This window comes from Dasypus novemcinctus, chromosome 20 (assembly GCF_030445035.2).
Source record: "Dasypus novemcinctus isolate mDasNov1 chromosome 20, mDasNov1.1.hap2, whole genome shotgun sequence".
Classification (NCBI taxonomy): Eukaryota; Metazoa; Chordata; class Mammalia; order Cingulata; family Dasypodidae; genus Dasypus; species Dasypus novemcinctus.
The window spans coordinates 34845477-34870781 of NC_080692.1; the positions used below are offsets into that span (position 1 = coordinate 34845477).

The 25305-nt window shown below is 45.1% G+C and overlaps 1 protein-coding gene across 1 annotated transcript; it reads right to left on the reverse strand.

Annotated features, from left to right (window-relative positions):
- Positions 1-315: 315 nt before the first annotated feature.
- Positions 316-18332, reverse strand: GSG1 (germ cell associated 1). The gene is given in 6 exon segments (XM_058282821.1): positions 316-415; positions 418-707; positions 2700-2811; positions 4223-4270; positions 5557-5869; positions 18122-18332. Coding segments are annotated over 6 exon segments (843 nt in total). The 5' UTR covers positions 18170-18332; the 3' UTR covers positions 316-383.
- Positions 18333-25305: the final 6973 nt, after the last annotated feature.

A 25305-nucleotide genomic window follows, 5' to 3' on the forward strand; every position in this document is an offset into this window, starting at 1 on the left:
ATTTGCCCAACAAATCCCAAACAAATGACCAGACTTATAAGCCCCGTAAGGGCAGGAACTCTATTTTACCCCCCCGCTTACCCCCTTTTAAAAAAATCTATTGTTTTAGCCCAGCACCGGCACATAACAAGCAGAGTCAGTCAAGAAGAGAAGGGAATTCTGAATGCACAGAAAAGAGAAACGAGATTTGGGGGGTGGATGACACTAGACAGAGCTGTGAAGGAAAAGGGCGCAGTGGCCCTCAGGGACCCCTTTGGACTTGTACTTTAAGATATCCTTATTTTTAGCTTTTAAAAACCATGCTCAAGAAACAAATTTGGCTTAGGCACTTGTTGATAAACATGTAAGGTAGGGTTCAGCATGCGCTCCAAACCCTCTTACTCCTAACACTGTTCTTCCTTTACAGTTGTCTGTTTTTTAGCTCCCGGCTGGTCCCTTGTTGAAATCCTTTGTTTCGTAGCTCTGAGTAGAAGTCAACTCCTTCAGAGATGGAGCAGACAGGCTGATTTTGGTACTGGTGGTAGTTGGTCAGTGGCCTCCCCGGTGGGCCTGCCAATGACAACTGCTCAAGGAAATATTAGTCGTGACGTAGGCAACTCAGGTTTTCTTTGAAGCTCTTACTATGCTTGCACTTGAACTGCAACACCATCCTGGTATATTTGCTGAAGGTGGATTCCATGCAGCAGGTGAAGGAAACCCAGGCAGCGCTAGGGACAAACATACAAGAACAAAAAAACTGGACAGTAAAAACCTGTCTTTCTTACAGTGGTGAAAGAAAAATTCTGTGATCCCTTCTCACTAGTAGATTAAGCCAGTGCCACTTAGGGATTTAGGAACCTGAGTGTTCTGCCTTTCACAATGTCCAGATAAAGAATTGTGGGCAAGAGTACAGTACATTCTAAATGTTTGGTATTAAGAGAGAATGACTTTCAGTATAAAAGTTAGACAAAGGGCTTAATGAATTTGTTTTTACTAAATTTATTGTCAGGGTATGCCATGCACTTTTATCCCAGGTCTGCCTATTTATTATGAACTATATACATAGATATGTATTTTTAACTCCTGTTTCTCATGGTGCAGTTACTTTTGTTTAATCCCTAAGATTCCACAGATTTAGCTCAGCTGTATACAGGGGTCATAGCCTAGTGCACACCCTCCCCCCGCCCCCAAGACACACAGACCCTGCCAAAGATTTCCCTTCATTCAGATGCCTGGAGGAATCATCCCTTTTCTGCCTCTGTTTTGGACTTAGCAGCCTTAGGAGCCACAAAGTTGAGCCCCTGAGAGTTACTTAAGAAGCATTAACTACAAATCTGAAGGTATAGGTTGCACTAGTGGAATTTGATTATTATGAAAACAATGTGGTTCTTGGCATGATGTTGTTTATAATGGATGGAAGAGAAGCTGGGGATTATGAGAAACTTGATGGATTCAAGAAGAAGAAAGAAAAAAAACAAAGATGATGACAACAGGGAACTATATCAAACACATTCTTAAAAACTCGGAAAATCAGCCCCCTAAATCTCCCCGTGACTCTGGGAAGCCGAGAAAACAGGATGTTTTGTGAAGTTAGAGAGGAACTCCATGAGGCCAGGTGATGGTTAAAGTCAGGCTGCGGCTGGTACTGTATGTTCCTTCTGGCGTCTGTAAGCAGACTCGGCCTGGGGCTGTTCTGGAGGAAGTTTGGCAGCCTGAGTGTAGGAGTTGTCATGGCAAGAATGGCTTGAAGATAGACTAACAATGAGAAACAGTGGGTCTGAAGAATGAGCTAAGTCGATGCGACAGCTGATGGAATAGACCGAAGATCTGTGACTGAAATAGACATTCAACCAGGAGAAAAGGAGAGGATCTCATAAAAGACATTGGGGGAAAAAGGCTTATATAGGTTTCCATATTGCCTTTAGGATGGAAAATCAGGGCCCAGCACCATATCTTTTCAGTGCTGTATTTAGCATTTATCCCAGGCAGTTTAATTTAAGTCCAAGTTGGTAACTATGTAGTAAATAGAGTATTCAGGCTCCCCAAGAGGGAAAGAGGAAATGAGTTCTTAAAAAGGGAAAGTTGAGCTTGAATGTGTTTGTTTTGTAATGGTTGCTGCTTCTCTCTTTTTTGTTTTTAAGAAAAATCTAAAATACTGGCCCTTTCGTTCTTTAATGGTTAGAGAATGACTGTGGTAGGGAAAATTTTGTTTCTAACAGTTTGAGGAATAAGAACGGAGGTAGGAGAAAGAAATTAGGGTACTTCACTAGGGGAGAAGAGAGTCATTCACAGGAAATGGAATTAAATCCAAATTTCAAGGCTAATTCTCCATTTCCCAGTCCTGCAGTACTCTGAATCGTAAAATATAACTAGAAAATATCGTGTTCACTTCCATAAGTCATACAAATTGATTCTCATTTCCCAAGGGCAACATACATATCAGGTGAAGAAGCAATTGCTACAGCTGAGTCAGCAAAACAACTGGATATACACACACACACACTCCAGAGGAATCCTCTCTGTGCTGCTTCAGAAGCTAGGGAAAGAACGGATATGATCTGGTGGCCCAGGCTTGTTTGATGGTGACAGACTTCTAAAATGAGGAATGAAGAGAAAGGGCAAAGGACATAGAGCAGGCATCTAGTTCAGGGGATAAACGCTAATAAAGGTTGGTGGGGGGTGGCGGGGACTAGAAAGGTTCAGGAGACATAAGCACTTCCTAGAAGGCCCAGCCATAATTCCAAGCATGAGGCCTCCAGTCTTCTGGCCTTAAGTTGGCAGGTGCCCGGAAGACTTGCAAATACATCACATGGGCCACCATCCCCAGAAGGCCTCCAGGGGTGGGGGGGGATAGGAAACCCCTGGAGAAAGGCTCACATCGCCATGCTGAGTATGATTTGAAGCTACCTCCCACTTTGCATCAGACTGCAGCCTATATTGGGGTGTTCTATTGCCCATATGCCACCACATTTCCAGGGAAACTTATCTGCAAAGGGGGCTTCTCCTAGAAGGCATATCTTTGCACTGGATTACCCCTAACTTTAGTCTCAGAGACATGTCAGAAGACCCTGGGTCCATGCTGCATGGAGAGCTGCTGCTCCCTTTTCTTCCTGCCCATACCCCCCCACCTTGGCGTCTCTCACTTTAACATAGATGGTCTGGAAATGCTGGTGCATTTCACAACTGAAAATTAACCGTTGGGTATAAATACCTTCCCTTGGGATAAGAGACTCAAGAGCTCTAGCTGCGTCGGTGGTGGCTGAGGACAACCAGCCTCCCCTGCCTCGGGAGGCGCTCACCTGACAGGAGGAGGAGGGAGCATGCAAGGTGCTCAGCTTGAGCCCACAGTCCGGTCAACAGCAAGCCCGTTAGTAGAAGGAGGAAACGGATGAATTGCAGTCCAATGTAGGTGATTTGGGCTCCCAGTGATAAGCATAGGATTTCTGTCAGAAACCAGAGCAAAGAAAGAACTCTTAACTCTGACAGTTAAATAACCAAACAGGTGAACTTTTATAAAAGCACCGGAGCATCAGAGAAACGGGAGAATGAGACAGCTGAAACCAGCTAGGAACGTGGCCTGGCTTGGGCTTCTTTGAAATCAGCTCCCAGCTCCCAGTCTAAGCAGTGACCGATAAATAATCAAGTCAACTTGATGACCATGAATACTGCTAGGGAGATTGAGAAGAAATCATCATTCACTTTTCATAAAATCTTGCAAGGACATAATTGTTACTTATCATTTTTGTGTCCTTTTTCTTATTTAATTTTGGGACAATGTTTTGTGTATTTTCTCTTTTTCTTCCCTCCCTCCCTCCTGCTTTTCTTTCCTTTCATTTTATAAAAAATTATTGGAAAGAAAAAGGACCTAAACGATTCAACATGGTTACTTGGCAACAGCTAGGAAAGGAATAGGCTAGAGCTGTTGGTGGCTTTCCATTGGTGAGCTCTCCCTGCCGCGCCTTTCATCGCATTCCGGCAGATGACTGAGAGTCATCTGTGGGAAGAACCCGCATCGCCCGGTGGGGTGCAGAAGAAGAGAAAAGCAGGAGATCACAGTACAGTTTAGGTCAAGAGAGACCCAAATCAATGGCAACTAAATTCTTTATCAAACCCACATACTTGCCACAATCCCCAAGGGATGGTGGGGAGAGGAAAGCCTTCTCCATTAACCGCTTCCCTCCAAATCGGAGAGTGGGGTGACGTGGGCCTTGCAACGTGGCAAATTCCAGTAGTCCTTTCTCACCTCTCTCGGTTGGTGGTGTGGGCTCACTGGCAGGTCGGCGCCTCTCCCCTGAAACATATCCAAGGCACAGTGTTCACGGCGGTGCCTCCTCGGACCAACGGGAGGAAGGCCTTCCCCATCCCACACCTGGCGCTGCTCCATGCGTTCTGGCACAGTGCCTGCCTAGCGTATAGAAGACATCCAATAAATGCCTCTTTTTCAAAGCAGGAAAGAATGTGTGGATGAGTGAATGAATGGCACAGGCTCTGTCATGCACATTTCCTTTCTCTCGCAATTCCTGATCATGAAGAGGAAGACGTTTCCCTGAGGGCCTACACAGGGAAATGTTCCCATATACCGTATCAGGAAGAGCTAAACGATCTGAGCGTTAACTGGTATCTGTTGGCTGGCGCTGCGCCACTGGACTGACTTCTAAACTGTTTCCAGGACTGGGGCTGGAGCAGTGCTAAAGGGCACAGTAATAATTTAAATATAAACGTAAATACACACACTGATGTTCTTGCATCTCCTTTTCCCTAGGCCCACATAGGAAGAAGTATTAACAGCCGATCTCTAATTGTACATGATTCTGGTCATTAGAAAAACAATCGCTGCCAGGTGCTCTCTTCCCAGGGCACAGGGTGACCTTGAATGCCCTGGGCAGGGAGGAGGAGGAGGTGTCCTCCGCTGACCCCTCCTGACCCGGGATGCACGTTGACTGACACCTGTTGACACTGCAGCTTTGCTGGTGGGCACCAGGTGACAAGACTGGGAGGGTCTGTCTTCTGCTGGTTGAGGGCTCCCCTTTCCATGACCCAGGTGCCCCTCTGGCTTCAGTCCCATCTTTTCATTGTAACAATAATACTTAGAATAAAAGAACACTTTTTTTTTTGGTAGGGGGATGGAGGAAGGGGCTTTAAAGGTGAGCTACGCTGATCCTTTTACCTCACTAACAAGAAAACCAAGGCTGTAGAATTGAAATTCTTCATATAAGGCCACAGGTGGGCAGAGCTAAGGCTTTTTCTACAACATTCATCTCACTAGCATTTCACTAGAATGGAAAATTCTAATGCTACAGGTCTCAAGGAAATCCTCAAGGTTAATGCTCTTTTAAGCCAGGGAGGCCTTTGGCTGGCAGTCTATTAAAGAGGCAGGGGGTGAAGAACCAGACGGACTTCAGAGCTGATTCAAAGGGATCCCTGCAGGGACCCCTGTAAAGGGGAAGGTGTGAGCCTGGGTGGCCGAGAGGACCCGCCGGGGACGGGGCTGCAGCCCTTAGCAATCCTAACTGGTTCTCTGGCTGCGTAAGAACCCCTGGGGGGCAAAAATCAGGCAATCGGGGTAAGATGGGCTACCTGGTTCTTCCACAATTTCCTCATAGGGTAGCCACAAGCCGCTGCTTGCGCGGAAGGAGACGAGCTCATGCCCAGTCTCCTGGCTGTGTCGCACCACCTCCTGGGCTGATGTGTTGGTGCCGCCCCCATCCAAGGGCATCGGCACGCCAGGGCAGTCGGTTGCCAGACCTTTCCTGCACAGGGGCTCGGGCACCTTCTGTGCGCCCACAAGCCGGTATTTGCTGAGCAGGGATGCTGTGGAGAGGCTGAGTGGTAGCACGCTGAGGAGGGCAGGTAGGCATGTCCACTGGCCGGGGAGGACCTTCGGCTCCATCTGTAAGAGAGAAACACAAGGGGAAGGGAAGAGAGCTGGAGAGCCAGATGGCAGCGCCTCCTTGGAGATGGCTTCCCTGTGGCTCCCTGCATTCTTCCAACAGGGACAGGTTTAACCTGGGGCTGTTCTCCAGGTAGCTTCAGGTGTGGCCTGGAGCAAGTGCCATCATCATGATGCTTAAGCTGGTCCTTGTGTGGTCCCTACAGAAACGGAGCTGTGATTTGTATGAGACGAGCTGGATTGTGGAAGTGATATACAGCAACACCTAGAAGTAGGGATCAAGGTGATCTGCCAGGGAGGACAAACTGTAAAGAAGGATGCAGAAGTCAGATGAACAGGATGGGAACATATCAAATCGTCCATAAATGCCTCAAAAGGCGATGATAGTTCTTGCATGGCCCCCAGCTGGCAAACCGTAGGGACAATATGTATGTATATCTTTGTATTTGGTGCTGTAAGGCCCCTCTCCCCCAGGATATGCTCTGAGCAGTGCCCTCAGTTTGCCTGCAACCACTAGCTGGTGCCTTTGGCTCAACAGGGGCTGAGTAAGAGACGTGAAGGTGTATCACCACCATTTCTGCTGCTGGCCACTCACTTCCCTTAAGGCTCATTCTGGAAGGTTCCAACCAGCATGTTCCATGGGAGTGAAGATAGTCCTCTTCAGATTTATTTGTGATCAATGTCATTAGGTAGCAAACATGTCTTTTTCATGTTTTATCATTTCTGCAGTGTCTAGCACTGTATTTTGCACATTAGACACACAATAAACTGCTTATTAAATTGAGGATGAGTTCAGTAAGCATCAGATAATAACCTCAATCAGAATATGATTAAGGCACTGGGGCTAACCATATTTAAGGATTAGAAGAGGAATTGAGAGCACTAAAAACACTCTGTGGTAATTACTTTTGGTTTTGTCTTCATTTCGATGGATGTCTTGACTTCAAAGCAGCAGCATCAACTCACTGAGGTGAGGGATTTGTTACTGTAAACAAAGTGAGTTATCCACCTTTCCACATAAGACAGACTTGCCCGCAGAGTATAAAGGGGGATATGTTTCATCAGCAGATGTTACACTGGATCACCCCCAGGGGAGCAGTTGGAGACTTTGGGATTAAGGATGAAAGAGGACAGTGGACCAACTGGGGTGAGACCTATTGAAACTAGGAGAGGAGCTGGGGTTCTGGGTTCTGAGAGAAGCAGAAATCTGCACCCAGCTTCCACCCACTGCTGTGAGATGACAGCATTTTAAGTGGGAGGTGGCTGTGTAGTGGGGGGGGGGGGGGCGGCGCTGGGCCTCAAGTGTCATGGCACTGGAGCAAAGGGCAAGGTGTCCAGGGCCAAAACCTCAGTCTGTGGAGAGGAGCCTGGAGGGACAGCAGTGGCTGGCTCACAGTGGGGACGCAGTGTGTAACAGCAGGAAGGACAGCAGCTGGTGGCTCTGGCCAGAGCCCCTGCCTCTCCTGTGTGTCCCTGCACTTTGTTTTGTCTAGAGCAATGGACAATGTGGGACTTGCCAACTTTGTTGAGTGGTGGCTTGGAGCCAGATTTAATGTGATTCAGAAAACTGAAGAAATTTGACATCTTGCACTTTGTGTCATGGGGCAGTTTATACTTTTATATATTAATACATAGTGAACGGAAAAGAAGCCCCAGGCTTAGCTGCTGACAGTTGCTTCTTAGCGTAAGCCATTTTGAGCTTTCCAGGGGATCTCTCATATCAGCATTAATCAGATCTAAACCTGCTTAGCTTAAGAGACATAAATAAAACCATAGCTAAATGGGACAGAGCCATAAAATCCGCCTCTCATCATCCTCAGCTTAACATTTTCTACACTTAACAGAGAGCTTTATATTAGAAATATAAATTTGTTCTTCAGAATTTCCAGAGACTAAAACAGTGTATACTACAAAGTGTATATTATTTATGACAAAAGTACACAAAGTTCATATGTATATAAAAACCCATATACAAAACATACAAAGCAGCTTCTGGTAAGCAATATGCTAATATGAATTTTTAAAAGCACTCAACAAATTAACTCCACCAAGAATTGTCATCCTTGCTAGACTCTAGGTGACCTTGGCTAAGGACGCAAAACCACAGGATCTAGAAGCAGAAAAGATCTTATATTATCAGATACAGGAGACATATACTGCCCCATCATCAAAAAAGAATGTTTTCATCTTTTAGTTATGAAAATCCCCTTGGTTTTAGCCATTGATCTATTACTATAAGTTATCTTTTCTAATTATTTTTATATCCATTACTCCAGTAGGAAATGGTATTCTAGGTGAACAACTTTATTATTAATCATTCTGTATAAAGATTAAACTAAGAATTTAGGCAATTTTAAATTTTGTTATCTCAGGGTTCATTTTCAACAACTTGACTTTAAAAATATTTGGTATGGAAATGTGTCTACTATCACATCATGTCAGATTTTAACTCTACACTCAATTTATTCCAAGTTATATGTGTCAGTAAGTAATTTCCAGGTTATTCAGAAATAAAGAATAACAAATCCCACCCCAAGGAAGAGGTGATGTGAGAAACAAAGGATGACAAGTGAAGTTAAGAGGGTCCTTCCAAATGGAGTGTCTAGCAAGGACAAACACAAAGAACCTCATTTTCAGGGTTTATCTTCAACACCTAAGGTGCCACAGTTGGTCACATATTTCATTAGGACATGAAAATATGCCCTTTCCCCCTTGGATCCAGCTACCTCTTGAATTGGAATTTTTGCAGTTGTTTCCTTAAGGTGCAGTTGATGAAGGAAACTCTATCATTGCCCAGGGGACAGGCTCCATGCTAAGGTGACATTTTACCCCCTAGGAAAGGGACAAAGAGTGGCTTCCCTGACATTCAGGGCTCAGATAATTAGGAAGCACATGGGTACTTGAAACTCAATAATTCTTCCAATAATTTAACAAATTCAGAATTAGCATAAGCAAGTAAGGCAACAAATTGATAAAATAGGCATACCTCTTACCACAGGTCCAAAACAGATATGGAGTGTTTCCTGGGCAATAAGAATTTCCTGGTTACCTTGGCCCCTGCTCAGTGTCTTGCAGCCTGTTCAGGACCACAAACTGCCACCTGCACTCCAAATCCCTCTGGTTTAACACTGAAAGAATGTAAACTGCCTTTCCAGGTTCCCTCCCACAACTCCCCCTTCTACCTATTACTTTTGAGAGTGCCTCGTGATTAAATGCTGCCTTGCAGGTTGTGTTATCTTCTAAAGGCTGCCAATGAAATATATCAGAAAGGTGTTGGCTTTATTTTTTTATTTTTTAAGAATGAATTTATTTATTTATTTATTTTTAAAGATTTATTTTTATTTATTTAATTCCCCTCCCCTCCCCCAGTTGTCTGTTCTCTGTGTCTTTCCGATGCGTCCTGTTTCTTTGTCCGCTTCTGTTGTGGTCAGCGGCACGGGAAGTGTGGGCGGCGCCATTCCTCAGCAGGCTGCTCCCTCCCCCCCGCTGGGCGGCTCTCCCCATGGGTGCACTCCCTGCGTGTGGGGCTTCCCCACGCGGGGGACACCCCTGCGTGGCAGGGCACCCCCTGCGCGCATCAGCACTGCGCACTGGCCAGCTCCACACGGGTCAAGGAGGCCCGGGCCGGAACCGCGGACCTCCCATGTGGCAGACGGACGCCTCAACCATTGGGCCAAAGTCCGTTTCCCAAAAGGTGTTGGCTTTAAATAATTTTTTATTTTTAGGAGGTAGCAGGGATTAAGCCTGGGACCTCATACATGCAAGGCAGGTACTCAACCACTGAGCTACATCTGCTCCTCTGTGCTGGCTTTTATATTGGAAATGTATTAGGTTAAATGCTTACAGTTCTAAGGCTGTGAAAGTGTCAAATCAAGGCATCCTCAAGAAATGCTGTCTCACCAAGTTGCAACAGTGGGTGATGAGGCACATGGTGGCATCATCTAAAGATGCTTTCTCTCCAAGCTCAGCTGTGGGCAATCAAGCACACGGCAGGGCAAAATGCAGGTGTCCACTTCTGCCCTCTGCTCCGGGCCTCATCTCTCTCATTTCTCCATCTTCGAGCTGCTCTGTGGACCCAGTCTCTTGGGGGCCTCTTTCCATGCCTCTGTGCTCCACTGACTCCAGTCTCTGGCCTCCAAGACCTCTCCTTCTGAGTCTTTTTTTCCCCTATGTCTGTGGTTTTTTGTCCTCTATTTATTAAAGGACTCCAGTAAAAGGATTAAGACCCACCCTGAATGAGGTGGGTCACACCCTAAGATCCTACTTGCCAAAAGATCCTACTTACAATGGGTCTATACCCCCAGGAATGGATTAACTTTAAGAACATACATTTCTGGGGTCCCTACAGCTTCAAACCATCACAATGGGCATTTACTAATTGACTAGGCAATCATGGCCCAGCTGTTCTGAGAGATTACACAAGAGGGCTTGTCTATGGGGATCTGGAATTCAGCACAAAGAAAGACATTCATAAAGGAAGTTTCTTTAAAAAGTAAATTAGTTTAGTTTCCATCCAACTGCCATTCCCTAGGTAACTGGTGTGAATAGATTAAGCTTAATTTTATGGAAGAAACAGAAAATATTACAGAGATATTGCTACAAAAGTCCTCCTTCCCTTGGGAGGGTTTTTCATCCCTTTAAGTAATAAGCTTTACTAGCTGCAGTGTTGGCCTCATGGCCACCAGGAGCCAAAATCACTTCCTTGTGCCCTTTTGGTTTTACCCTTTAGTTAGCATCATTAGTAAGGATTATTAACCTCACTTCATGTGGAATGCTGAAAGAGAGTAAGAGAGAGGGAAAGAAATGGATGGGGATGGGTTGAGGATGAGGGATGGAGTAGAAGAGAAGTAAATTCTAGGGTCAGCAATTCTATGGCTATATCCCATTTCTCCTCTAGCCTTGAGGTAAATGAATGAAAGGCTTGTTTTTCAAAGAAATTTCATCCTCCCTGAGATGTCACCCTCATCTGTTTGCTCATGTATTTTGACCATTGTTTGTACTTGTCTGCTTTTGTTTTTGCTCAATGTCTGCTAGTTGTCTGTTGTCTTCTTTAGGAGGCACTGGGAACCCAACCTGGGATGTCCCATGTGGGAGGCAGGTGCTCAACCACTTGAGACACATCCACTCCCCTAAAACATTTTTTTTTTTTAAAGTAACTTGACAAATCAACAATGGGTCAATGGCATGTCTTCTTGCCATTGGTCACCTAAAAGAACAAGTTGTTCTGTCCTCAAAGGTATACAAATTAATTGGGATGACAAGGCTGGGAAACAATTCTGCAGCTGCTGTGGTTCCCTAAACACTTAGGACGTTATCCTCTGTGCCTCTGGCAATGCTCTTCCTTCTGCTGGGAAAGCCTTTGAGCTCTTTTCACCTGGTGGTCAACTGCCTCTCAAGATTGGTTTTAAAAGCCACTCATTTGAGCCTCCATGTTGCTTAAATGTGGCCAGTCTCAAAGCCAAACTCAGTATGTAAATGTGTTGCCTTCCCCCCCCCCCCCCGGGTGGGACATGACTCCCAGGGATAAGCCTCCCTGGCACTGAGGGATTGCTACCAAGTACCAGCTGATGATGTAACTGGAAAATGACCTTGAATAAAAGGGCTAACTCATACCAGCAGAATATCTGTCTACATATAATACCAGGAGTTAAAAATGCTTTTTGACCTGAATCAAAGGGGGAAATGGAAAGGACAAATGAATTTATATGGCTTTGAGTCTCCAAAAAGAGCCGGGAGGTATCAGAGGGGTTGCCCTTATGGACACCTGAGCAGAGTCCCAGAGACAGATAAAGTAGATACAACCCCAGGTATTGGTTCTTCTGAGGGCTACAGAGACCCACAGGTTCTATGGTCATGACAGAGTTCAGAGCCATCTCAGTTGGCCCTACTTTGGAGTTTGTGTTTCTGTGTTATGGAGCTGGACTTAGATGTGACCTTTGTCCACAAGTCTCTTCTGTTACTTTTACCAGAACTGTAGTTGGTGCTGGGGTTTAATGTATATCCAGGGGACCTGAATCTCTGGGCTGAACATGTGATAGCCAGGCCTTGAGCCTCAACAGACTTGCAACTCCTACACTCTGGTTTATTGGACTTACCCCACTCAGCTGGCATGGAGGTAAAGAAGGTTGGGCACCACGCCGGGGAGCCAAGAGTGCCTACACCTTAGAGCGGGAAAATTGCATCCAGCATCCATGTGGAATCTAAGCCCCCTCTTGATATAGATGTGGAGTGCACACAACTATTCTAAGGCTCACAGGATGGAGGAATAGAGTATGGATTGGAGTGGTCTTACTGATATTCTATTCATGAACTATTGTGATTATAATCAAAGAAAATGTGGCATTGGTGTGGAGAAGGTGGCCATGGTGGCTGCTGTGGGTGGGGAGTGGGAGGAGGAGATGTGAATGTGGGGGTGTTTTTGGGGGTTTGGAGTTGTCCTGGGTGTTGCTGCAGGGATAGTTGCTGGACATTGTATGTCCTCCCATGGCCCACTGTGTGGACTGTGGTAGAGTGTGGGCTATGGTGTGGACCGTCGACCATGGGGTGCAGCAGTGCTCGATGTATTCACCAAGTGCAGTGAATGTCTCATGATGATTGAGGAGGTTGTTGTTGTGGGAGGAGTGAGTAAGGCGGATGGGGTGTATATGGGGACCTCATGTTTTTTTAATGTAACATTAAAAAAATAAAGACAAAAAATAAATAAATAAAAGCCACCCATTCTTCGAACCCTTTTTCTCCCCAAGACAGAACAGTTCCTTTCTCTGTCTTCATGGCACTGTACATGTCTCATAGCATTTTCCATATTCCATTTTAATTACTTGTCTCTCCCCTCTTGATTGTAATTTCCGCAGAGCCCTCTCCCTTATTTTAGAGCAGTAGTTCTCAATTCTGATAGAGCATCAGAATAATCTTTGGCACTCTGGAAAATATGCAGATTCTTGGGCCCCACCATGAGAGATTATGAAGCAGTTCTGGGGATTGGCCCAAAAATCTGTAATTTCGGAAATCGCTTAATATATACCCAGGGAATTGATATACCATAAAATGATGCTTGGCTGACCATACTGAGGTCGTATTGTTCTTGCATTTCATGAAACCCTCTATATCCTGCCCTGTCCTCCCTGATCTCCTCCAGATTTGCTACCAGGCTGTGTTTTCTCCATTCTCTATTTGTGCAGTTGGTTTGCAGAATCAAAGACAGGTCCCCTTCAGCTTCAGAGTGAATTATTAGCCCCTATGCTAGGTAAATGAGTCTCCTTGGATCAGGCCTCTCTCACCCAATATACTCTCTACTACCTAGACTGATGTTAACATATTTGATACACATGTGCTTATGTCCAGGCACAATTCCCAATCATCCAAGCAACCCTTTATTCATTAAGACAGAGGTCACTCTGGTTTGAGAGAAGGCAGCAGGGATTTTGTAATCTCTTTTTACTGTTGCACTGGCTGTTGAAGTTCAAGTTGAATCCTTGAAGTTTTAGGCCCTGCTTGTCCCAGGTTTGGTTTCCTGGCGACTTGGTTTTTATTCCAACGCTGGGTGGTGCTGTCTCTTCATGGTTTTCCTCTTACAATTACAGGTTTCCGCCACCAGTCAGCAAAATGTGGGTGGAGGTTTTGCTCTCTGCAGGATTGTTCTTTTTTTCTTCGTTTGGCCTCCTCCCCGAATACTAATCTACAGAATGCCATGTGTCAGCCTTATGGAATTCAGGCTCAGGGTGATCTTTGGGGGCATCCAGCCACTCCCTTGAGGACGTCTTTGTGGGATTATTTCCTGTAGCACATTTTTACTGCCAGTTCCAGCTTTCGGTGACTCAATAGAGCCTCAAATACTTCCCATGGGAAATATAGCTCCATAGTATCAGAAACTACATTTAGCCAATGTTTCCTGATGAGTTTTGTGCACATTTTTCTGTACTTAATTGTATCCTTGCTCCCCTTCCACCCCAGAACAGTGAACAATTCTTTTTCCTTCTCTGTACTTACACCCTCCAAATACTTGGAGACACTTCTCATATCCCGCTTGAGTCACTACTTGGCACAGCCTGATGTCTTTGGTTTTTATTGCCTCTGCTCATAAACCGCACCCCCTGTGCCTTAACAGCCTGAAGTTTGCCTTCTCCAGGGAAAAGGGAATGGGAGTGGCAGGGTCTTACTGTGTAACACGAGGGGGATCCAGGGGTAGATTTAGAATGAAGCTAAGGAAACTTCAGCTTCGTGGTCCCTTGCTTATTTGGGTCCATTCCGAGGCCCTATTGCCAAATTTGTACTTGTGATTTTGTTATTTTTCTTAAAGAGGACCTCCAAAATTCTATTGTTTAGACTTCCATAAAACCTGGATCTACCCCTTAAGCGGCTGTGCAGCCTGTGTGCACAGTCAGCTAGCTGGGTGACTGCTAGTGATCCCCCTCTCCGAGGACCCCATGCCACAACTTGTTTCCTCTTTTTGACAAAACATGAGTTTCTCGAACTGACCACAAAAATCAGCGCCCATCATCCCACTCACTTCCTTTCATTGTAATTTGGGTATGTTAATACTTTTTTCTTCCTTTTCCTCTCTTAGAACAGAAAAAAGTAATTTGCTAGTCAAAGTAACATCATTAAGCTGGGCTCAGAAGCTAATGACTCAGGCCAGACATGAAAATTCCATATTTCAAACAGTATTTAACTTTGGTACAGTGGACTGTTAACATTTTGGGATTACTCCCAGATATATGCAACTTAACATTTATGACATCATAAAGCTTAGGGTTGGGACTTGCAAAGCCACTGTTTCCTGCACTAGGAAGCCACATTTACTAAGTATGCTGAAAGGGAAACAGTGTTCTTGGGATACCTACGTATTCTTTGTAAATAAGAATTCAATGTATTGTTTGATGGATACACTGTAGATTAGAGGTGATTAAAACTATGGGTAAGAATGCTGAGCTAGAGCAGATTGTGTACCACACCACCTCAAATCCCAAAGCTAAGGAATCCAGTGGATTTTTTTTTTTTTTCTGACTTCATACTGGCAACTTCCCCCAACAAAGGTTCGTTTGCCCTCCCTGGCAGTAGTACCTCTGTCCTTCCCCCAGGAGCCAGATTCCTGACCCATGCCTCCATGAACTCCCTTCTGTTACTCAGTAGAACAAAGGGCTGCGTGGCAGTGTAAACGCGCTGGCAGTTGCTGACCGCCCGGGCCTCTTCTCTGCTCCTGCACACGCTAGTGTGTGCCTCTCATAAAGCTCATCTCGGTTGACTTGCCTGCCATGCTCACTTGACTAAGTTGCTCCGTAGAGTGGTAGCTAGGTTTTATTCATTGTCTATCATCAGAGCCCAACGCTAATCTTGATGGATGAATAAATGAATGAGGTTTGTAATGGAAACAAGGCTCATCAATAGTAAGGAAGCTTGTAGGTGAAGATCAGTTGTGAATAAAGAAAAGTTTGAACTGGCTTCTGCTGCTAAGGGGGATTGAATCCTCCCCAGTCACAAAGGGAAGAGCAGGGAGAAGGGGAGCCACCCTCCCTACACATTTCCACAGATGCATCCAATGGTTCACCAAATAGCTCCTCCATCAGTAATTTCCTCCCACCTGTGGAAACATTCTGCTTTTGGATGAGCTAGACTCGGAAAACAACAATGATCTCATGGACGACTATTATCTTTAGTTCACAGCGACCAGGATTCAAACAGATAGCTCGAAAGTCAGGGACAGATAGGAAACGTTGTGCCCTTTCCCAAGCTCCGCGGCTCCCTACTGGATCAGAGCCCTTTGGTTGACTTATCTGGAACCTTCTGAGAGTTTGTTGCTCTTGTTACAATTTTTTGCTTCCATACGGGCCATTTGACTCCTTCCCTGGCCAAGATAATGAAGGTCTGCATACGGGACATTTTGGCACCTGTCTCCCAACCCTGAAGGGAAGAGAAATGCCACCAAAACGCCCCTGCTGAGGGTCCAAAAATATTAATATCACTACAAGACACTTAGCTCTGGGATTTCCCAGCTTCAGGATAATTATTTCCAACCGTAATCACGTTAACTCTGCTCATGACCCCAAATGTTCCCGTCATAAACGCGGACCCCGACTTCCTAACGCGGGTCCTGAGTTCTGGGAACACTTGGCGCTCTCCTCAGTGGGGAGGACGGCAGAGACGCATTTCGGGGCCTCTCCTCTCCCCGCGCTCTCTAGCCTTTCCTTTTCCGCTTTTTAATGGAATTGTTTGAGGGCTTCAGCTAACGCAGTCATTTCCAGGAGAGGAAGCCGCCTTTCTTCCCTGCCCTCAGCAGCTGGAGTCAATCGGCGGCAGCCACAGCTGCACATCCTGTGGGGCAATCGCTCACGCGGGTGACGCGCCCGCGGGCGGCCCCTGGGGACACGGGGCGGCCGGGGGCGGCGCGGGGGCGGCCCGCGGGGAGCCCAGGGTGGGGCCGGCGGGCGCCCCTCGCCCGCGCTCTTTTCCGCCGGCCGCCCCCGGCCGTCTGGAGGACGGAGTCCTGCCGAGTCCCCGCCGGCGGCCCCCTCCCTCGCCGAGGAACGCCCGCCGCCGCCGCCCCTCCCCCTTACGACGCCCGTCGCCTAGCAGCGGCGCGCGTTGCCGTGGCGACGCGCGGGGAACGTGATTTGAACTGTTCCGCGAGGCTCGCGCGAGCGGCAGGCCGGTCGGGTTTCCCGGCCGGGCGGGGCCGGGGCGCTGGGGGCGTGGCTTCCATCGGCGAGGAGCGCGGCGTCCGCGGGGCGCCCCCGCAGAGGGCGCGGGAACGGCCGAGGACCGAGGGGCCGGGCGGGGCGCGGCGCGAGGCCCTAGAGGGACTTGGCGGAGGGGAGTGAAGGGACTGGGTGGTCTGGTCAATTCCTTACCCCGAGGCCTGGAGGCCAAGGGCAAGAGACGCTAGGTCGCCGTGGACCCCAAAGTCAGGGGTCCCTGTCCCTTCCTCCTCCCGCTAAAGGGACAGCTCCCTGCTTCTATTCTAAAATTGGGGTATGACTTTGCCTTAGTTCCTGGATCCAAGAGATGAAACCTCCCTATCCCTGTTTTGGCCACTACTGTATGACTGGGGATTTGGCCAGGTGACATAACCTCCCTGAGCGACTGTTTCCTCAGGTGAATAAAGGGACAGGGTTGTCCTCCTTCACAGTTCTGCTGAAAAGTTCAAAAGAGCAGTGGAAGTGTCTTTTAAGGGGGAAAGTAGGGAAGGTGAAGCTGGTACCGGGTACAGGCACCTTTCTAGGCTCCTCACAACCAGCCTCAAAGAGGGCGGCCTCCCCATTCTACAGGCGAGGGGTCAGATCCGGAGCCTTTGACTTGCTCAAGCCCCAAAGCTAGTAAATGGTGGGGTCAGTATCCAAAACCTCCAAAGATTGTGAGCTCGACTCACGGCCCAGGCTGCTAAGAGATGGAAGGCACATTCACCTTAAAAAAATATTTAAAAATTTAGGCCAGGTTGTGAGAACTCATACAGAATGAGGCAATGGATTAAGCGTACCTTATGCTTCATAGATATATATTAATAAACTCTCCTGCATTCCCTTTCTATGTCAGTGCTAGAAAACCATTAATAAAAAACAATACTACAGTTTAAGCTATGATTGGCTTTTTCTATCACGTTCAGAGCTGCTTCTGAGGGGTCTCCTATTTATGATCTATATTCTTTGGGCTTCTGAATTAGGGAAGTTGGCTGAGTCCACAGCAGAATTGCCAGCTCTGCCTGGTCGCAGTCTTGGAAACATCTCTTAGGCCCTATCATCTCTCCTTCTGAGATGAGATCTCTAGCTTTCAGCCAATGAACAGGACCCCACATTGCTCTCTCTTTGACTTCCACAGTCATTCCCTGGCTATCTGTAAACTTCATTTTTATTTCTCCTAAGGAAAGGAAGATTTATGAGAACAGGTATTTGCTTTTTTAGTAACCCCTTGGGCTGACAAGTTGGCAGCTCCCATTGTGAGGGGAGGCAGGCAGTTTCCAGATGTTGGTCCCACCCTAAACAAGCAGAGATATCTGTTCAGGCCTCCTCTGCTGACTGAGAGGGTTTTTCTGGAAGGATCCCTGCAGTTTCTCCCAGGCCAGGAAGAGCCTGAGGTTGTTCTCCACTTCCCAGTTCCAGCAGGTTCCTGTACTGAGCAACCTTGCAGCCGCACCACGGGGATGCCTGGCTCTTCTACACTGGCCTAGAATTTAACATATGAACTTTCAATTCCACTAAGATGTTACACATTTTACCCATATAAGAAATACCATGAGATTTCAAAAATCAAGGTACCACCTACCTCCTGGGTGACACAAACATTGTGAATCCGTGGAGAGGTGTTTCTCATTCACTAATAAAGTTCTGAGGCAAAGAAGTTTCAGTTTCACTTTTGCCCTGTCTTATTCAGTTGGGTGGAATGAGTAGTGTGAGGATGGATCAGGTCCCCTCCTGTCCAGCAGAGGGGTAAGGTACTGTAGGGGGGTTGGAGAGGATGGAAAGGATAAAGTAGAGCTGCTGGGGTGGGGCTGGCTGACCCATGGGGTTTATTCTGTGACATCACAATGACAGACAGGGACCTCCCTGCTGCTCCCTCTGCCTCCACCCCTACCCCCAGAAGGACCACCCTGGGGTATCTAGCAAAGGTTGATGAATGTCTTCTGAAGTCATATAGATCAGTGCTTCTCTACTTGTCGTATAAAGCAAATTCTGAAGGCCTGGTATGGCCCCCATGTGATGCCAAAGCTGCTGATCTGCAGACCACACTTTGAGTTGCAAGGCTGTAGACAAAGTGCTGTCCAAGACAAATACAATGCGAGCCACATAAGTAATTTTAAAGTTCCTAGTAGCCACATTAAAAAAAATAAAATGGACACACACTGCAAAACAACAATAATATCTTATGCAGTCTTATGCCAGTAAAATATAGTCCTAATAAAACAAAAATGTGTTTAATGGAAAAATACTTTACACTGCTTCAGTTTTTACGTTTTCATTTAAATTAATTAACATTAGAAATTCAATCCCTCAGTTGCAATAGCCATATTGGAGGGGCTCATTGGGGGCGAATTGCTGCTACTATACAGCTCTAGACTATTCCTAAAAAGGTAGTGATGTAAAGAAATTATCACCCTAAAGGATTAGTATCTGGAAACCTATTAAACATTTGCTATCATAATTTTAATGAACAAATAACTAGGATTTGGGAACTATTAACACGGAGCACAACTCTCACAATATCCCAGTTAAGAATCTGGCCCCTGAAAAAAGTCACGCTCAGTTCATCTTTGAGCTTTTACCCAGGTTTTCTGGTCTTTGGGATTCCTTCCACTTCCTTGTCACCCCAAGGTGTGACAAATCCTACACAACCTTCAGGGCACATGATTCCAGCTCCAGTAGCCACAAGTCTTGTTATTCCAGTCCTCATTACTCTCCCTTTCCTCTAAGCTTGCATACCAGGTGTGGTCTACCTCTACAAGGAGGAATTTCTTTAAGTGGGTCTTGAACTTTGTTTTGCTTTATGTGTGCTATTCTGCTTGTCCCATGGAATTTAAAAAATATATATTTATTTCTCCCCCCCCACCCTGTTGTCTGCTCTCTGTGTCCATTCACTGTGTGTTCTTCTGTGTCCACTTGCATTTTTGTCAGTAGCACCAGGAATCTGTCTTTCTTTTTTTGTTGCATCATCTTGCTGCATCAGCTCTCCGTGTGTGCGGTGCCACTGCTGGGCAGGCTGCACTTTTTTCATGCAAGGCGGCTCTCCTTAAGGGGCACACTCCTTGCACGTGGGGCTCCCCTACACGGGGGACACCACAGCGTGTCATGGCACTCCTTGCATGCATCAGCGCTGCATGTGGGCCAGCTCAACACAGGGGTCAGGAGGTCCCGGGTTTGAACCCTGGACCTCCCATGTGGTAGGTGGACGCTCTGTCGGTTGAACCAAATCCGCTTCCCTCTCATGGAATTTTAAGCTGCTGAGGACATAAGCTACTTCTTTACTTTTATGGTGATTAATATAGAGCTGAAGACATAAGAGTTGCTTGAAAAATATTTATTATCTTATTAATTACCTAAGAGACCTAAGTAAATATCTGAGAGGGAACATCAGACCTAAAAGTGTCAAGAAGGGTCTTAGTTAGCCAGGGCTGTTACAACAGATACCACAGACAAAGAGCGTGGGGACGAACTGGATAGTCATTTGGAAAAATATAAATTATATCCATTTCTAAAACTATATACAGGAATAAACTACAAATGGAGTAGAGATATGAATTAGAAAAATGAAATTATACAAGTACTAGGAAAACATATGAGTAAGTTCCTCTACAGCTTGGGTGTAAAGAAAGGATTTCTACCTAAGACAATCCAGATAGAAAATAAGATTGATACATTTAAATGCATTAAAAAGTAACAGGGAAATGGATGTGGCTCAACCAATTGGGCTCCTGTCTACCATATAGGAGGTCCAGGGTTCGATACCCAGGGCCTCCTGGTGAGGGCAAGCTGGCCCGCGGAGTACTGGCCCACACTGGAATGCTATCCTGCACAGGAGTGCCCCCCTGAAAGTAACAAACTTCTGCATGACAAAATTAACATATGCAAAGTAAAAAATAAATCACAAAGTGGGAGAAAATATTTGCACTATACAGCAGAGATAGAAGGCTAATATCCATAATATGCGAATACATTTTAAAAATAAAAGGAAAATAATTTTTAAAATTTCAGGCAAAAGAGCATAATTCTGTGGTGAAAGTGAGAGCTACTGAGTGTACACTTTGGATAGAATGTACAAGGCATGAGACTGTATAACACAGTGGACCATGTGGTCGAAGATGAACTGTGATTAACAGTACAAATATGAGTGTGTTCTCTCATGAACTATAACAAATGCACAATACTAATATATGGTGTTAATTATAGGGGGTGTGTGGAAAAAATATGCTAAGTATATGCTATGGACCATAGTTGGTGGTAATAGTCTGATGATGTTCTTTCATAATCTGTAACAAATGTTCTGCAACAATGTAAGGTGTTGGTGGAGGGGTGATGTATGGGAATTCTGCACATTATGCGTGATTGTTTTGTAAGCTCACAACTTTGCCCATAAAACAAATAGTTAAAAAAAAATGTAGGCAAAATATAGGAACGGGCAAAAAGATAAAAATAGACCCTAAATACATGAAAATATGTTCAAGTTCACTTGTAATAAGAGTAATGCAAGTTAAAACTAAATGAAATATCATTTCTCATCTGTCAGAATGGCAAAAAATAAAAACTGGCTAATATATTATGTTGAGGCAGCTCTGGGGAAACAGGGACTCTCATATATTGTTCATATGTTGCTCTTTTCCTGTGAAAGAGATTTTGGTAATATCTAACAAAATGACGTGTGCCTTTATCCTTTGCCCCAGAAATGCTACTTGTGGGAATTTGCTTTGAAGATATATTTCCAAAAATAGGAATATATATATGCACAAAGTAATTCACTGCAGCATTATTATTATTGGAAACTGTCTAAATGTCCAAGGATAAGAGATGGTTAAGTAAAATATGATGGACACACAATGGAATATTATGCAGCTGTGAAAAAAAATTTCTGCTATAGAATGATTTCCAGGACAACTTAACAGAAAAGAAAAGAAAGTACAAAAGGGCATCTATAATATGTTACCTTTTGTATAAGAAATAAGGGGAAATCAAACATATACATATCTGCTTATTGCAAAGGAAACCAGGGAGGATTAGCCAGGGAACATAGAAGTTGATTATTTACTGGAGGGGCAGGGTGGAGGGGAAGCGATTCAAGAGGAAGTGGCACTACTCTGAGAATAATTTTTCTGTTTAGTTTTGACTTTTGGAAGCATGACTGCTGTTCCACAGATTTAAAAATAAAATTAAAACATCAAGAAGGGAAAGGAAAGAAAAATCTAAACTGAAAGCAAATTAAACAAATGAACACAACTGTATTTCAAATGGATACTAAAACCACTTTGAAGGGGAAAAGAGCAAAAAAAGGAAGTAATACAAATAACTTAGGAACACACTGTCTGACTACCTACCCTCAGACTTGGGTGAGGTTGAGGGGGGAAGATGCAAGCAACTCATGAATTCTTCTTAGCAGCATTGCTTACTGTGGCAGATGTATGGAACAATTTTGAAATTATTTTAGATGTATAATGGGATTGGGCAAATGAGGAAATGTGTTCATGCTAATGAGATTCAGAATTCTCAATGTGGAAGAAGGAAAATGAAAATATGTAATGGGAGAAGGCAGAAAAGAACTCTGTTAGGGTGAATGGGAATGAGAGGAATCATTGTGAACTCTAAAGTTCTAATACACACATTCACAGTCACACACATATATGCTGGTACCTAACAATAGGTGTGCATTCATATACATTTGTGTACATGTATATTTGTAAGTATATGTGTAAATACATGTGTAGTTTTTCTAGCTATGTCTAGTGAAAGTGCCTAGATGCAGACTTCCCCATAGCAGTGAGCATACTTAGCACTCAGATCTTGTTCTCTAATGCCATTTCCAATAAAAGGAAACAGCTTCTCAAAGCAATGGCTAATTCCAGACGTGGGGCAAGGTAGGTACAAGATGAGCTTGGGACATCTTGTTAGGCCAGAAAGTAAAGAAATGCTAAAAACAAAACAAAACAGATGTAGAGGGAAGGGGATGTGACTCAAGAAATTGGGCTCCTATCTGCCATATAGGAGGTCCAGGGTTTGATGCCCAGGGCCTCCTGGTGAAGGCAAGTTGGCCCATGTGGCAAGCTGGCCCGTGCAGAGTGCTGGCCTGTGCTGAGCTCTGGCCTGCGTAGAATACTGCCCTGTGCAGGAGTCCTGCCTGGCGCAGGAGTGCTGGCCCACGTGGAGAGATGGTGCAGCAAGATGATGCAACTAAAAGAGACATAGAGGAGAGACAAGAAGAAATGCAGCAGATCAGGGAGCTGAGGTGGTACAAGAGAATGAGCACATTTCTCTCCCTCCAGAAGGTTCTGGAATTGGTTCCTAGAGCTGCCTAATAAGAAAACAAGCAGACACCAAAGAACACACAGCGAATGGACACAGAAAGCAGAAAGCAGACAATGGGGGTGGAGGGGGGGGGCGGTTAGAGCGGAAGGGAGTGGGCGGAGGGGGATAAATAAATCAATCTTAAAAAACAAACGAAACAGATGTGGACATATAACAAGGACATGGGAGGCACAGTGAGGGAGAGCCTACTCATTAGATCTGGTACAATTTGAGCACCAAAATAATTAAGTAGAGTATTGAATTATAAACCACTGGGAATAAAAAGGATTCCATGAGTCCGTACTGACAACAATAGGTAGATAAATCGATACAGAGATAAATAAAGAGGTAAAGCTCTTACTTCCCTTCTACACAATACAAGGGCATGCTGGTTGGACACTCAGCGTTTTGAAACTGTTATAGTAAAGATGGGTTTAGGCACAATCATCAATGGGTGCTAAATATAAGGGGAATTTTTCATGAGGAGCAGGCTATTTGCATGGTCTTGAAGGGTCTCCCCAAAGATTGTCTATTGATTGCAAGGGAAAAGTTACTATACAGTTGAGAGATTGGGTAACACCTTGTCCAGAAGCTTAAAATTATCATCACAATGAGGGGCAGATGGACATTTTGTGTCTCCAGATGTGAAATGCTGAGAAGGACACAGCACTGCTTGTGTAGTGTGCGGGCTGAGACAGCACGACCCGCACCCAACACGAGAGATCAAACAGATCCAAAATGAGTAACTTTCTGTCAAAAAACGTTAGACTACAGTCTTCACAAATGCCAATGTTATGTAAGGCAAAGAAAAGTTATGGAAATGTTCCAAATTGAAGAAAAATTAGGGCTATGCTAATGGCAGATTATGACTAAATGGCAAACCTGAACAGTAAAAGACATTATTGAGTCAATGGATGAAACTGGAATTTTTTGGGAATTGGAATGTGGGTGGTTGATTAGATGAAATTATTCTATCAATGCTAGACTTACTAAAGTTGATAACGGTCATGTAAAAAGAAGTTCCCCATAAAATACAAGCCCAACTCATTCACATACCTTCCAGAAGGTGTGTCCTCTCTGAGCCTTACTGCTCTTAATTTATAACATAGAAAAATGAGCATGTAGTGTTACTGAGCATAAAGGAACAAAGGTCTCAATTTCGGGCATGGAGATTCTTTACATAGGCCTTGCCTCCTTCTAATACCTAATTTTGGGCATGGAGATTCTTTACATAGGCCTTGCCTCCTTCTAATACCTAAAGGTAGGGGTTTCCCAACCTCGCCTTCTTTCCCTGGCCCATTCACACATCACAGGCAGCCGCATGATCCAGATTGACCACATGATTCATTCTATCTCGTCTTTTTCTTTCTTAAATCATAGTTTGACTGAGAAAGGATCCAGTTCAGAGTTCTTGCTTTTAATCCACACCTGCACTGATTAGTCATCCTCTCCTTAACTAAACTTTATACACTTAGCTCCTCATCAGTAAAAATAATAGTAATGTTGGCTAGCTAAAATTTATTGATTGCTTCCATTGTACCAGGTACTGTACTATGTATGGGTTTTAAATTCATTGTCTCATTTTAATTTTTAAAAAGATTTAGTTATTTCTCTCCCCTTACCCACTCCCCCGCCCCAGTTGTCTGTTCTCTGTGTCTATTTACTGTGTCTTCTTCTTTGTCCACCTCTGTTGTTGTCAGCGGCACGGGAATCTGTGTTTCTTTTTTGTTGCATCATCTTGCTGTGTCAGCTCTCTGTGTGTGTGGCACCATTCCTGGGCAGGCTGCACTTTCTTTCGCGCTGGGCGGCTTTCCTTATGGGGCGCACTCCTTGTGCGTGGGGCTCCCCTACGCGGGGACACCCCTGCGTGGCATGGCACTCCTTGTGTGCATCGGCACTGCGCGTGGGCCAGCTGCACGTGGGTCAAGGAGGCCCCGGGTTTGAACTGCGGACCTCCCATGTGGTAGATGGATCCCCTATCTACTGGGCCAAGTCTGTTTCCCTGAAGTTCTATTAACACCATTTTTTTCAACAAGGAGTCTGAGCGTGTGACTTTTTGGTGGTCACGTGTGGCTTTCTGATAAGTTCCAACAGGACAGTAGTTCTAATGGGAGTTCTGTACACGGAGGAGGACCATGGTTGAGACACACATATTACCTGAATTTATAATGGTGACTAACAAATATGGCAAAGTTTCAGCAAAGGTGGCTCTCCACAGAGGCAAGCTGAGAGTGGGCAGGACATGTGGAGAGTAATTCTGAGGGAGTTTGGACTCTGCCTAGTCATAAAGAATCCAGACGTAACTGCTATTTTAAAATGAATAAGCACTCAAGGGAGTTGTTCAATGTCCAAATTACCAGTGGCATCACGTGGCTCTGAAAGGAGTATAGGGCAGGAATTTTCTCAAATGTAGGTCATTTTCAGCTTTGTTTTGAAGATTCTAAACCATCTACTTTTTCTATC